This window comes from Python bivittatus, unplaced genomic scaffold (assembly GCF_059951505.1).
Source record: "Python bivittatus isolate LINGU-HERP-01145 unplaced genomic scaffold, Pbiv_v1 ctg000980_np1212, whole genome shotgun sequence".
NCBI classification, from domain to species: Eukaryota; Metazoa; Chordata; class Lepidosauria; order Squamata; family Pythonidae; genus Python; species Python bivittatus.
In genome coordinates this window covers 24,058,211-24,071,761 of record NW_028277125.1, presented here as the reverse complement: position 1 = coordinate 24,071,761, position 13,551 = coordinate 24,058,211, and the positions used below count along the sequence as shown (strand labels likewise).

The 13,551-nt window shown below is 39.2% G+C and overlaps 1 protein-coding gene across 1 annotated transcript in view; it reads left to right on the top strand.

Moving 5' to 3' along the window:
• Nucleotides 1-7,679: 7,679 nt before the first annotated feature.
• The window catches only part of MED12L (mediator complex subunit 12L), a 190,729-nt gene continuing 184,857 nt past the window's right edge, over nucleotides 7,680-13,551 (top strand). The window contains exon 1 of the mRNA XM_088132176.1: nucleotides 7,680-7,778. Within this exon, the coding sequence (XP_087988302.1) occupies nucleotides 7,680-7,778 (99 nt within the window). The remainder of the gene's footprint in view (nucleotides 7,779-13,551) is intronic.

Below are 13,551 nucleotides of genomic sequence, written 5' to 3'. Positions count from 1 at the left end.
TGAGTAGACTGCAAGAATTTCATATCAACCTTTTCATCTGAGAAAATAGAAAGCATAAATTTATCTTTAATTTCCAGTATTTAAAAAACACCAAAAAGGGAAGATGCAGCCTTTCACAACTTGAATCTAAATGTAGCCCACTACATGCCTCAGTAACCATTGCTTTCTGTTATTTCCTCATAATGTTGTCTTCATCTGATCCCCATCCCATCCCAACATTTTGTGCTATCAGAAATATTTGAGTGTAAAGTCTTTGGGTTAACAGTTTACAATTGCTTGGACTAAGAAAATAGAGTGTCTGCATGCACACAAGTGGGTGGAAATTGTAGGAGGAGGAAAAAAGAGTCAATAAAATAGAAACTGATGATAATGGGATTTTTTAATTGCCTTAAAATAGAGATGTTCTACTGAAATATAAAATGCTATAATCCCCACTGGAGAATTAGTCAACCCAGCATCCAAGTGACTGAAACCCTGTATAGGCACAGTAGGCAACCCATTCAAAGATTGAATGTACTAATTAAAAAGCTAAATGAATATTTATGTAATCTGTTAGGTGAGAAGATTTCATAGAGCTCTAAATTCAAAAGCTACACTTTATGAACAGTAATTGCTTTCCTAAATCAAGTTTTTGCATGTAGCCGTATTACAACTTTGATAGGAAACATGATCATATAATATTCTTTATCTATTGTTCAGAATTAAGCTCCATCATCAAGGGTAGGCATTACATTTATATAATGGATTTTATTGTAATGTACTATTGTCTTTCATTATGAAAGAGTATAAATATTTTTTTTTTAAAAAAGAGATGTAAATCAATAATGTATGCATAGAAGGATCTATGGAAGAAAGCAGATTATAAGTGATTTGCTTACATCTATCTATTCATATTATTATTACCTTATAACATATGAATTGATGTGTTTATTTTTCTATGACCATCTGCATGCATGGCTTTTTAGATTAAATACGTTTTGTTGCTACCAGTAACATTTCTTCTTTCCTTCCTGGATCTCTGTGTGTGTCTGTGTGTGAAATATAAAGATTTTAAAGCATATTCTATAGCTCAAATGCACTGTATTATGGACCATATGCAATCTACCAGCCCCCTTTCCAACCACCAGTTTCCCAGAATTGGTGGAACTGCAAAATTGATATTTTTCCTGTTTTTTTAAAAAACATTTGAAGGGACTTTTAAGGAGAAAAATGCACAGCATAATTTTTTTCAGAGCCTTAAGGTTCCATTTCATCTCTTTGCTCCAGGCATGCTTGAGCGGCCCTCAAGCTCACAGAAGTGGTGCAAACTTGATATGGATGAAGGTAATATACTAAAATGCTAAGATAGCAAATTATGTATCAGGGATAATTTCTAAAACATTTTTGCACCAAGATTACTCATGATCCAGGCCCACTGTTTTCTTAAGACCCTGTGAATGGAATAGGCTAAGGCCATGTTTCTTAACCTTGGGAACTTTAAGATGTGTGGACTTCAACTCCCAGAATTCTCCAGCCAGCCATGCTGGCTGGAGAATTCTGGGAGTTGAAGTCCACAGATCTTAAAGTTTGAGCTAAAGCAACTGAGCCCAGAGGGAAAGGCAAACCAAACTTGCTGCTTTCTGGGTCAGTTTAAAATGGCAATAAAAATGGATGCTGACACAGAAAACTAATCCAAAAATAGAGCTGTTATAAAGGGTATTAACATTTATCTATGGAGGGTCAGGATTAAGCTGTGGGAGGTGGTCTGCACTGAAGCAGGAGCAGAAGCAGCACCAGGCAATTAAAAGCTGCAGATTGTTGTTGATCAGTCGTTAAGTCGTGTCCGACTCTTTGTGACCCCATGAACCATATCGCGCCAGGCCTTCCTGTCCTTCACTGCCTCCCTGAGTTTGCTCGGTTTCATGCTCATTGCTTCAGTGATGCTATCTAACCATCTCATCCTCTGCCATCCCCTTCTCTTTTTGCCTTCAATCTTTCCCAGCATCAGGGTCTTTTCCAAAGATCCCCAGATCTAGTCTGACCACCAACTTAATGGAGAAACTGTAAACTATGATGGAACTGAAACATTCATGAGTAATAGCCATCTAGTCTCTGGTTAAATACTTCCAGTGATGCATATACAACCCCCTCCTGAGGCTGTTTTCTGTTCCAGAGATGAACTGTTCTTGTCATTAAGAATTTTCTTATACATTTATTTATTTCTCCCTGCTGGTTCCACTTCTGCCCATTGGAGCAAGAACTCTAGAAGAGACCACTAATGGTCTTACAGACTTTATTCTGCTGTTTTATCTTTTGCTGTGCTCAAGTGTTTCTAAACTTGAAACTATCCTGATTGTCTTAAATGAAAGGTAGTAACAATAATAGTAATAACACTAACCAACAATAACAATAATATAGCAGCAAATGCAGAATTTATAAAGAAAAGGATGAAAACAAAGAATTAGAAGATACTGCAAAATTGCTCAGATTGACTATAAACAATGTCATGACAGAGTAGCCACTATGATCCATTGGCATCTGTGCAAAAACTGTAATTTCTGAGTTTTAAAATGTAATATGATGACAAAATTGAGTAAGTAGTTGAAAATGATGATGTTAAAATTTGCGGGATTTTTGCATACAGACTGATTGCCATCTAGAATGCAACACACAAGATATAACAAAAGAAAAGAGTAATTTTTGTAGATGTGGCAATACCCAGGGACAGTGGAATTAAGGAACAAGAATTGAAAAAATAAAATAAAATATAGAAATCTAATGATCAAAATAGGTAGATTATGGAAAAAAATCTTGCACTTATCCCTTTATTTATTGGTGTATTAGGCGGAATACAAGCAGATTAAACAAATTTTTACAAGAATTAAATACGTCAAGTGTATCAACTGCATATCTGGAAAAAAACACTTTTGTATATGTTATAATTATATTACATGGATAATTCCTAGCTTTATGACTGGCATTCGAATTTACAAAGAACACCAGTCAAAGATGTAAGTGATTCTTTTTGTTTATTTTTTGTCCTGTATTACTTCTTGATGATGAAATAATAATAATATAATAACAACAAAAGTTCAGACCTAGACTTTGATATATTTTGTGGTAGCAATTTTTGGTGTGTCCTGGAATATGATCATTTCATCTCATTCTTATTTTGAGGAACTCACAAGAATAAACTGAAAAGGGATTTTTTTGTAGTCTACTTTGCTGGTCCAAATATATTCTGGTATAAAATTGTTTCAGGCATTGTTAGACTTCTTATGGACTAATGCCAGTACTAGAAGTCTCCCAGGCAGAGATGCAAGGACACAGCTCCTGATCATCTAGTTTTATTACAGACACTAGAAAAGCTGTTAATGCAGAATCTGAGCACTGGAAAACGTAAAATGCAAACCGTACGTAAAGCAGAAGCAAGGTTTAAATCATACTTTTCTTTTCTGGATCTGTGAGCCTCTCACGTAGGGGCAGGTAAAGCTGTTGATACCTGGGCGTCGGTATAGTAATGGTGAATTCTAGTTTCAGGATCATTGATTCTGACTACCTGATCTAGTCCTTGCAACAGGAATGGTGGCATTTTCTGACCGAGCATTATAGTTTTCCTCAGTGGTTTCTTTTTCTGTATTATTCCTTAATGTTCAATTTCTATGAAGACTGCATAGTTACTGTTCAGCTGCAAATCTCTGTATAACAATTGGCTGAGAGAGATCACCTGAGAACAGGGATTGGCATCCAAGAAGCTAAACACAGATTGGGAGTATGCTGCAGCATAATAAGTAAGTAAGAATTAATTTTCTGATTCAGATCACAATAAGATTGTATCAGGGATTTTTCAAAATGATAATAAAATTTGTGATTGGTAGCATCCTATTAGACAGCTTCATTTACAGGTCACATGTAGACCAGCCTTCTTACAAACAGTGTTCTTCAGCTGCATTGAATTTCAATTTCCTTAAACATTAGCCAGATAATTACCTTGATCCGAGAAGAGTCAAACATGGTTGGCTGTTCAGCTGTGGATCACACATTTAGACCTACACCTGTGTAGGCAGAAGGAGTGTAGGCAGAGACAGAGAGACAGGGAGAGAGAGGAAGGAGAACACACCACATTTATGATCTAGACATATATGCTGGATGCATCTGTAAAAACATAGGCATCTCATAGAACTATGAGATTGTAATGTGTATAACGAGGCAAATTATGCAACTTGTGTCAGTTGCACACACAACTGAAGCAAATGACATAATTTACATCACTGATGCCATGATGCATGTAATATCACATGCTGCCCCTTGTGCCCTTGCAACCCCCCATGGTAAAACAGTGTGTAGGTTGCTCTGCTGATTTACATTGTGGATTATTTTTGTGTAAGGATGAAGATTTTTTTAAAAAAAAAACTCTGCTATTCAGCAAATAGGGAACTAATAGGGATCTAACTAATAAGAAGGACAGTCCATCAGCTCTTTGGGTGATTGACTTTATGGTTGAACTGCTTTTCCTTTTGATTTCATTTCATTATGTGCCATCAAGTCATTGTTAACTTTTAGTGACCACATAGATTTTCTCCATTATGATATGTCCCTAATCTGGTCTTTTAGGTCTTCCCATGGGGCACCCATCACCACTATAAGGTGGTCCATCCACCTTGCTCCTGGTCATCCTCTTCTCTTTCCTTTCACCTTTCCCAGCATTAGAGCTTTCTCTAGGGAGCTAGGTCTTCACATAATGTGTAGGATAATTTAAGCCTTGTCATTTGTGCCTTGAGTGAGAACTTTGGTTTGATTCATTTGATGATCATTTGTTTGGGTTTTTTTGGCTGTCCGTGGTGTTCTCAGGAGTCTTCTCCAACACCAAAGCTCAACAGTGTCAATATTCTTCCTATCCTGCTCCTTCAAAGTCCAACTTTGGCTTCCATAGAGTGTCACAGGGAATACCAAGACTTGCACAATTCTGATCTTTGTAGGTATAAACACTTCATGGCATTTCAGTATTTTTTCCAGGACCTTCATGGCTGCTCTACTGAGTGTTAGTCTGCAGCATGTTTCTTTACTGCTTGTTCCTTTTTCTGTTGATGGTTGATCATAAAAGGCAAGAGCTATCCACCACTTCATTATCTTCATTGTCAGTTCTAAGGCTGGTTGTTTTATCTGTTGTCTGAATGCACTTCCTATAACTTACCCTGTTTATTTCATGTCCTGTAGTCTAAAATGATAAAGATACTTTTTCAAGTAACTTCTCTTATCACGGCTTAACCATGCCCTGCTTCTTCAATTGTTCTGCATAGGTTTTAGTTGATCATTTGATCATCTTCAATGTCTTTCTCCGAACTTGCTTTAATTTGTCTGAATTCCTTCCCAATATGTATCATCCAGAAATGGAGACAATATATCTGAAGGGATATCCCATAGAAAAAGGCTATAATTTGTGTTCTATCCTCCTAGGGTGCAATGAAAAGAATAAATATAGAAAGGCAGAATGGATGAATGTTAGAAAAAAAAAAACTTTCTAATTGTAAGGGGGAATTACTGAAAGAGTTGGGGTGGAGGACTTGTCTCCATCTTTTTCAGCACTTGTTCTAAAAATAGCTACTTCTCCACTGTCTTTATGGTTGGGAAGCAGTAATCTGTTATCCACTGCCCAGCTGATGATCGATCACTTAGGCCTACAGTAAAATGGATGAGCTATCTGGATTCTCCATAGTAGGCATTAGGGATGGATAGGGACTGAACTGCTTCTAAGTTTTGGGGGCAGGCAGGCACCCTATCTGCTTTCAAGCAAGCTCTAAAAACTCGGTCCTTTCCCCAGCCTTGGGAGAGGACTCTGTATCTGGCAGGCTTCTTGAGCCAGGAGATGATGTAAGGAGAGCATTTTGTTTGTTCCCCTGGGGTGACTGTTGCTCTTTATATATAATGTTGCTTTCTTTTTGTTTTTATTTAATCGGTGAAACCGCCCAGGGTTGTTATGGAGTTGGGCAGCCTAGAATGTGATAGCTAAATAAATAAATGAACAAACAAATATATATATTTGGCACTTTGCTCTCACACGGTGGATACCACGTAAAAGGTCTGACCAATCCTAAACCATCCTTTTGTCAAAATACACACTGGTGAGATTCTTTCCTCTTAACTTCCCCAGAATGTCATCCCATTTTTCTTTTTTCTTTCTTTTTCTTCTTCTGGGCAGTCAGGCTTTATTTTCTAAGAATATCTGAGGGTATATGTGGTGCCCAGGGTTATTCAAGCTTAACTTGGCATTTTCACTTTTACCATGAATTGAATAAATGTAGTGTCAATCAATTGAATTTAGTGACATTTGGGGATTCATAGGGTACAAGGCCTTAAAGCTGCCTTCTGCCAGCTGGTGCTTTCCAGCATGGCTGGGCACTGCAAGCAGAGGGAGCAGAGAGGAAGACCGCCCTTATGCCCCTTCCTTTCCCAGTTCTGGCTGCTGTATTCAGCATGCCCATTCTCTGGGAAACCAGTGTGAGCAATGATGAAAGCTCTGGAAGCTTGGTGGTGGTGCCATAGGGGACTCTGCATTTCCTGCGCTGCTGTTTGGAGCCACTAGCCAAGGCAGCTGCAATCTGTTGGAGTGACTGGTTGGTTGCCAACAGAACAAATCTTTCCATTTAGGATCTCCTGTGTCCTGGACATTGATTGATTAACTATTTGATTGCATCATATTCATTTTACCTTCGTTGCAATGATGTAGCAGATACAGATGATATAGCTAGGCCCCGCTGGAGCTTCTTTAAGCAAATAGGACTGGACTGCACGATCAAAACTGATTAACATAGTTTACATAATATTCCTTAAATACCTTGTAGCACCTTTTGTAATTCCATTAAGTAGTTTCTCTTCACGATCTTCCAGGGTAGAATAAAAAGCAGTGCTAATTTGTCATGTGAGTACAAAACCAACACACACTAACACATTCCTGCAGTATATGCATTTAATTAAGGAGCTGATATGGCTGAGATATCCTGGTTTAGCCAAGTTATATTCAAGATCTGATGGATTGCTTTTACTCCCTCAGCCCACACTTTATAGGAGAAATGGGAGTTCACTTAGCCTGTGCTAGCAATAGTGGGCATGAAATTGGGTGCGATACCTACTTTAGATCAGAGGCATGTGATTTTGTGTGTGCGAAATATATTGTTCCTTTTTCTTTCTTGCCACTTTGAAACCTCAGTACACTACTGGGGCAGGGGTGTCTGCTGTCGTTGGAACTACATCCCCGATAGAAGAAAGACTTTAAAAAGCTCTCAGTGAAATTTGGCCTAGGGCCAGAGAAGGAACGAACCCCGCTACAACCATTGGGAAGGAAGGAAAGCCGCCTCTTCCCGGGGGGGAGGGGGGGACAGGGGTCCCTGGCCTCTGTATCCATTTTAATCCCATCGCCGGGTCCTTCTTGTCCCCCCCCCCCGCTGCTCGGCTCCCCGGGGATGTTGGTGTGCGCGTGTGGGGGGTGTGACATTTGCCTCTGTGGGCGGGTTGGGTTGCAATCCTGCCGCATCCCAGCCGCCCTTTGCTCTCCCCGCGTATGTCTGTATGTCTCCCACGTAGGAAAAGAGCCAGACCCAGAGGGGGAGTCTGTCTGCCAGCCAAGTGCTGCTCCCTGGTGCTCAGAGGCTGCTCCATCTCCAACTCTCTCTCATTCATTTCGCCGGCTAACATGAGAGATCATGGCCGCCTTCGGGCTCCTGAGCTATGAGCAGAGACCTCTCAAACGGTCCCGTTTGGGGCCGCCCGACGTCTACCCTCAAGACCCCAAGCAGAAGGAGGTAAGCCTCGGGGCTTCACTCGTGCCCGCCGCACACCTGGTCCAGGGGAGAAGTTTGCCCGGCGACCACCTGAGAGGGGGAAGGGAAGGGAAGGGAGAGGAGACGGCCAGGCTAGGTGGGTTGGAGGAGGAGAAGACGCCTGTCAGCCTGCGAGCGGAGCTACTCGCAAAGCTGTTGCGGGCCCGGAGAGATTTCGTAGCTTGGAGTTACGGGGGGAGGTTGTATGCCTGCGCGCCGGGCCCTGACGCACTCCAGGGCTCTGTAGTAGATACCCGCCCCCTCCTCCTTTTCTCTTTTCGGTGCACCCCCCCCCCAAACTTTTGACAGACGTCGGCTAGAAAAGGGCGCTTCCCCTCCCCCGCAACACTGACTTGCGTTTTACGCCCCTAAGCGAGCCCCGGGCTACTCCTAGAGCCCAGGTGACTGAGGACACCCCTCCCCCAGCAGGTGGACCGACTTCTCTTCCCTTCCCAAATTCCCGAGTCTTTCTTAAACTGTGCTTTTCTGGCAAACATTGCCTATGGACTAGTGACTTGACATTTGATCAGCGAAGCTGCTTGTCTTAGTCACCAGTCTCCCAAATCAGATGACTTTCAAAACACTGGCACTTAGCATGTATTGTTCCAGCTAGTGGCACTGGGTTGTAACCATGACGTTATGGTGCTGTGTAATTAACAGATAATGGGGGGGGGGGGAGGTTGTTATAGTGCTCAGTACAATTTATCAAGGGATTCCTTAACTCACCTGCTACTCAATTGCCACTAATTTCTGTCCTCTGTAGGTTAAAGTTGCAAGTTACTAAGAAACTGATAAACTAAGGGCTGCTTTTACTGTGTTACCTTTATGTGGGAGGCCTTAGGAGTCATGTCATTCTGGGTAGGGGCTGTGATGGTGGCAGACCAGTTTTTGCTTGGCTGTGACCATTCCCATAAAAAGGCTGCTTTCGCACCACAGGCCAAATTATAATCCAGAGTTAATGGTCCACACTGGCAGTATTCATGCATATTAAGCCAAAAGAAGCAAACCACATTATGTCTTATCCTGATAGTCTGGTTCATTCAACATGCTCCAACATGTTGTTATTGGTTACTTAATCATAGTTTATAGTACAGCATATTGGGTGAATCCAGGTAAAATCTCTGTTCTAGTAATTTTTAGAAAGCGATGTTATACTAGAACTTTGTGCTATTGGAGCAGTTCTTATGCTATGTAGTTTGAAACTCCTATAATTCCTGCAGGAAGTAATCATAAAAATAACTGTATATACAAGTTGCGCTATAGAGGTCTTTTTTGTGTGTGTGTGTGTGCCTTCAAGTCAGTGTTGATTCCTGGCAACTGCCTGGACTAGTCCTTGCAGTTTTCTTGGCAAGGGTTTTTGGAAGTAGTTTGCCATTTTCTGCTTCCTAGGGCTGAGAGAGAGTGACTGGCCCAAGGTCACCCAACTGGCTTCTTGCCTAAGGTGGGACTAGAACTCATGGGCTCCTGGTTTCTAGCCTGATGCCTTAATTACTACGCCAAACTGGCTCTCACTATAGAGAATACATTTAATATAAACTCTATGGGGTAAGATATCCAATCGTCAGATATCTGATGAAAGATGAACAATGAAACAGTGCTTGGGTGCAATGAAAAGGATACACGTTTCACATATTGTTCTGTAAATAAGCTAGGTATTGGGTCCAGATGGGTTATTCTAAAGGTAAAGCATAAGTGTGCCATGCAGAATTGTAGTCAGCAGCTGATAAGAATTGGCCATAAGATATATGTATATATATATTTACTGTGATGTTGTTTAAATTGTGTTATGGTAAACTGCATCTACTATTTTTAAAAATAATTTTTATTGAAGATTTTAATTACAACAGTAAAAGCAAATACAAACTAAACTCAGAGACAGAAGGAGAAATAGAAGAATTAAAAAGTACAAAGAAAGAAAAACAAGTAAGATAAAGAAAAGAAATATATAAAGAAGTTACTTCCAATCTTCTTCACAAGTATAAACAAACTTCATAACTCTCCACTACCTATAAGGTTACAAACAAATATATTTTTCCCCATAACCCATCCATTCTCTATATGCAAATTCATAAATTGTAAGCTTTTCAGTCCTGGTGTCAGCAAAAAGTCTGCAAAGGGTTATCAGAGCTTTATAGAAACATGTCTTATTTTAACCTTGATCAAATAAATCAACTTTATGTTCCTTCCTTTTACTTCTGACATTCTTGGTCTTAAATTCATTCAGATGTGTTGTAGGATTTGGTCTCTGTTCAGTTTTTCTTTTTCCTATCCGGAAGGCTTCGAGGCTTTAGCAAATCTCTTTTGTAAGTCCAGTAAAAAGTTATCCAAGCCATTCTCTTGGTTTATCATTTGTATTTCCACTTTGATTTTCAAAACTTTAACTAACTTTTGTAAATTCAGTAGAAAGTCCTTATTCATGTCATTCTCTTGGCTTGTCATTTGTTCCACTTTAGCTGCCTTCTTTGTCTTATAATCCACACTTTTTTGTTATCCAGTATTTCTGGTTCGTATTTCTGCATCAGGCAAAATTTGTTTTATATCTGTCATTCCTTCATTAACATCTTTTGGACATAGTCTTATCTATAGAGGCAGACATAATTTCTGACAGTGTAGCTCCTAATTTCTGGCCCCATTCTTTGAAAATCTCCTGGAGTATTTCCAGCATTATGACATTTTGTGTCATTTGTAAATTCCCTGTACTAACCAAAAACTAAAGGCAAGTTTACACTCTTTTTCTCCTTTTCCTTTTCTGCCTGAAATCTTTAGTCCCCTGTAGTGTCCAGCTTCTGAAATTATAAAGTCTCAAATCTCTGTTATGACTTAAGACAGATGAAACAATTTGGCTCCCACAAAAAGCTGTTTATTTTGTAATTATTTCCAAAATGTATAGTAAAAGTATAAATATTCCAAATTTGTCTGGACTCTTAATTCATTTATAACTTTATTGAATTAAAGTCTTATTTAGTTTTTTGCCATTTATTTCCAATTCTTTAAATTCTTAAACTTATAGTTAATTTTTCTTTTGTTCATGAAGGAAGATATACTTATCAGGTGGCTTTTCAAACTCATTGTTCCAAAGTTCTCTAATAGCCTTAAGATTGCTAAATAGACAATTTCCGAAAGTGGTTAGAAAGTGAGGTTAGTGAACCCGGTGTCCTTTAAAAGGCTCCACCGCAGTTGTGAGCACGATGGCTGATCCCTTTGTCTCCCAGCACTCAAACCCATGGGAGACTCCTGCCCTGCGGTCTCCTCGCGAGGAGCAGCTGTCCATAACACATGTGGGCAACCTTCCATCCTTTCCTTATCTGGAGAGGTTCTGAAGAACTGGTTTACTTGCCAGTTCTTCAGTCTTTGCCATAGCCATCGTCTAAGATGTGCTTAGTTTGCCATGCCTCTCCTGGAAGTCAGTGTTAACTGCATCTACTATTGATATAGTCAGTAATGATTCCTCCGCTGGGCAGGGAGTTTAACAAAATGGTCTCCAAGGTTTCTTCCAACCTTTATATTCTGTTTCTAATACATAAATTGCATTATCCACTGGATTTTTTAGCCAAAACTTTCTGTTAAGTAAACATTTTAAATCTCTCTTAAATGACTTTTGTTGGTAATTTCCACTTTCGATGATCCACAGAAAATGTATAAAAACTTTAATGTATGGATGTAATGGTGTGTGGGAATGACCTTGGGAGACAGAGGGAAGAGCCACAGCCAGGGGAATGGTTGGATAAGAGGCAGCTTAGTCTGCAGAAGGAATATGGGCATGCCAAACATCTCAGAAGGGACTCTCCTAATTTCTTGGGCTGTAAAAGCAATGGGGGAGAAATGTACTTTCAGACTTGCAAGATTATGTTAATATAACCTTACAATAAAGTAGAATTAGTTCATCTGGGTGTGCTTCCTGTCTGGACTACCTCGCAAGGCTGACAGTGGGATTCTTACAATCTTTTGCATCTGGGGTTGGTAAACCAGATTTCATCTTTGTCTTAGCATTTGCCAAGATAGGTTGGAAAGTATTCTGAGCTGTAGAGAAATCTTGATGCCATTTTATAGTTCAAGTTTTCCAAAACACTTCAGAGTTATAATACTGAAGATCTTTATTTATCTCCTCAGACTTTCTATTATTAAAAATACCCATATGGAATGTGAAAAAATATGCTTATTTTTCAGTTTTTAATACCTTTGTCTCATGTTATGTAGGGATAAATTGACTGTTTTAACACCTATCAATTTATAGAACAGTAATATTGTGTATTATATAATAATATAATGTCAGCTGATCAGTATATTGTTTGCTACTATTTTAATAATAAAAACTGGGAATTGTTAAATAGGTATATCTTAGGAAGTACAATAAAGTTGATATTTATATCACTGGAGTCTCCAACAATGAATTCTAGTCTTGTCACTTAATTTGATGTATGTATGTATGTATGTATTTAGAGTACCATATTTGCATGCCATCCAACTTCTTAACATTTCAGAGTGGCTTACAGAAATACAACTTTCAATCCTTGGTATGATTTCATGTTTTGATTATCAAAAACTGTTATGCCTGAAACAATAGTCTTTGACTCTCAGTGATTTCTTGGCATCTCTCTTCACAGAGATTTCAATTCAGCTGTGGTTTCATGGGCTTGTATTCCCTTAGTTCCTATTTAATCCACTCTCTATGTATTAATGGTATAAATACAAACTCCCAGAATTCCAAATTAATCTGATGTAATGTATCAGACTTGTGTTTGCAAACCATTTTTAGCTATAATGTGGTTGGTTTGGTTTGGCTTAGGTTGTCAAGTAAATTTAGCCATTGTGGTTGTTAACCATTGTCTGTGGCTTAATGTGATGCTTGAGCCTAATCAATAGTCGTGTATTTGTATAACATTATACAATTATTAACATTTAATACAGTTTGTGTAGGGCTAGTTCTTTAAGTACATGCACGTTCATCTGCCCTTGCCTCACTTTCTCTTTAATATGCCATTAAAATAGTACTGAAATAAATCATAATTATAAAAGCTTTCCTGAAGAAGTTCTTAGCCATAATGTAAAAGGGTCCAACTCTTGAATCTGCTGCATTAGTTGAAATGGATTCCTGTTTCTTGAAAAGGTTGTGTGTGCTTAACGCAATGCTTACTTACTACGGCTGTGTTGAAACCTGGGACAAAGTTTGAACCTTGGAGCTAATGGGAGACAATCTGGGCAAAACTTTACTTATCGAAGACAGGACAGCTGGATCTAGCCTATCCTATTCTGATTTAAAAACTTCTGCAAAACTCCAGGACAATTTGTTGATTCAAGTGGTACTAGGCAAACTAGGCAAACACCAGAAAGAGTTTTTTTCAAAAAAGAAAAGAAAACCTGTCAGTACCTAAATTGCAATCTTGCTTGGAAGATAGTGGAGTGACTATCACGTGAAGTGGGAACAGGAGAGTTGCTGTACCGGTGGAGGAATGTCATCCTTGTAAAAATGACCAGCCTGCTTCATCTCTCTCTCTTGAGGTGTGGAATGAGTAGGACTTTATGAGCATTTGATGATTTGTAGCCTTAGGCTACATTAAGCCTATCTGAACAGACTTCTAGATAAATTCTAGTCTGTTGGCTGCCTAGGATGGAGGGAATAAAGGGCCAGACCATGGCAGTGGCTGGACTTCAACAATTTTCTCAGTGAAGAAAAACATACCTTTGAAGATTTTTTTAACACTACAGGGAAGCTCCTTTCAGCAGGAATAGAGTTCTGGTTTTCCCAAAACGTCTT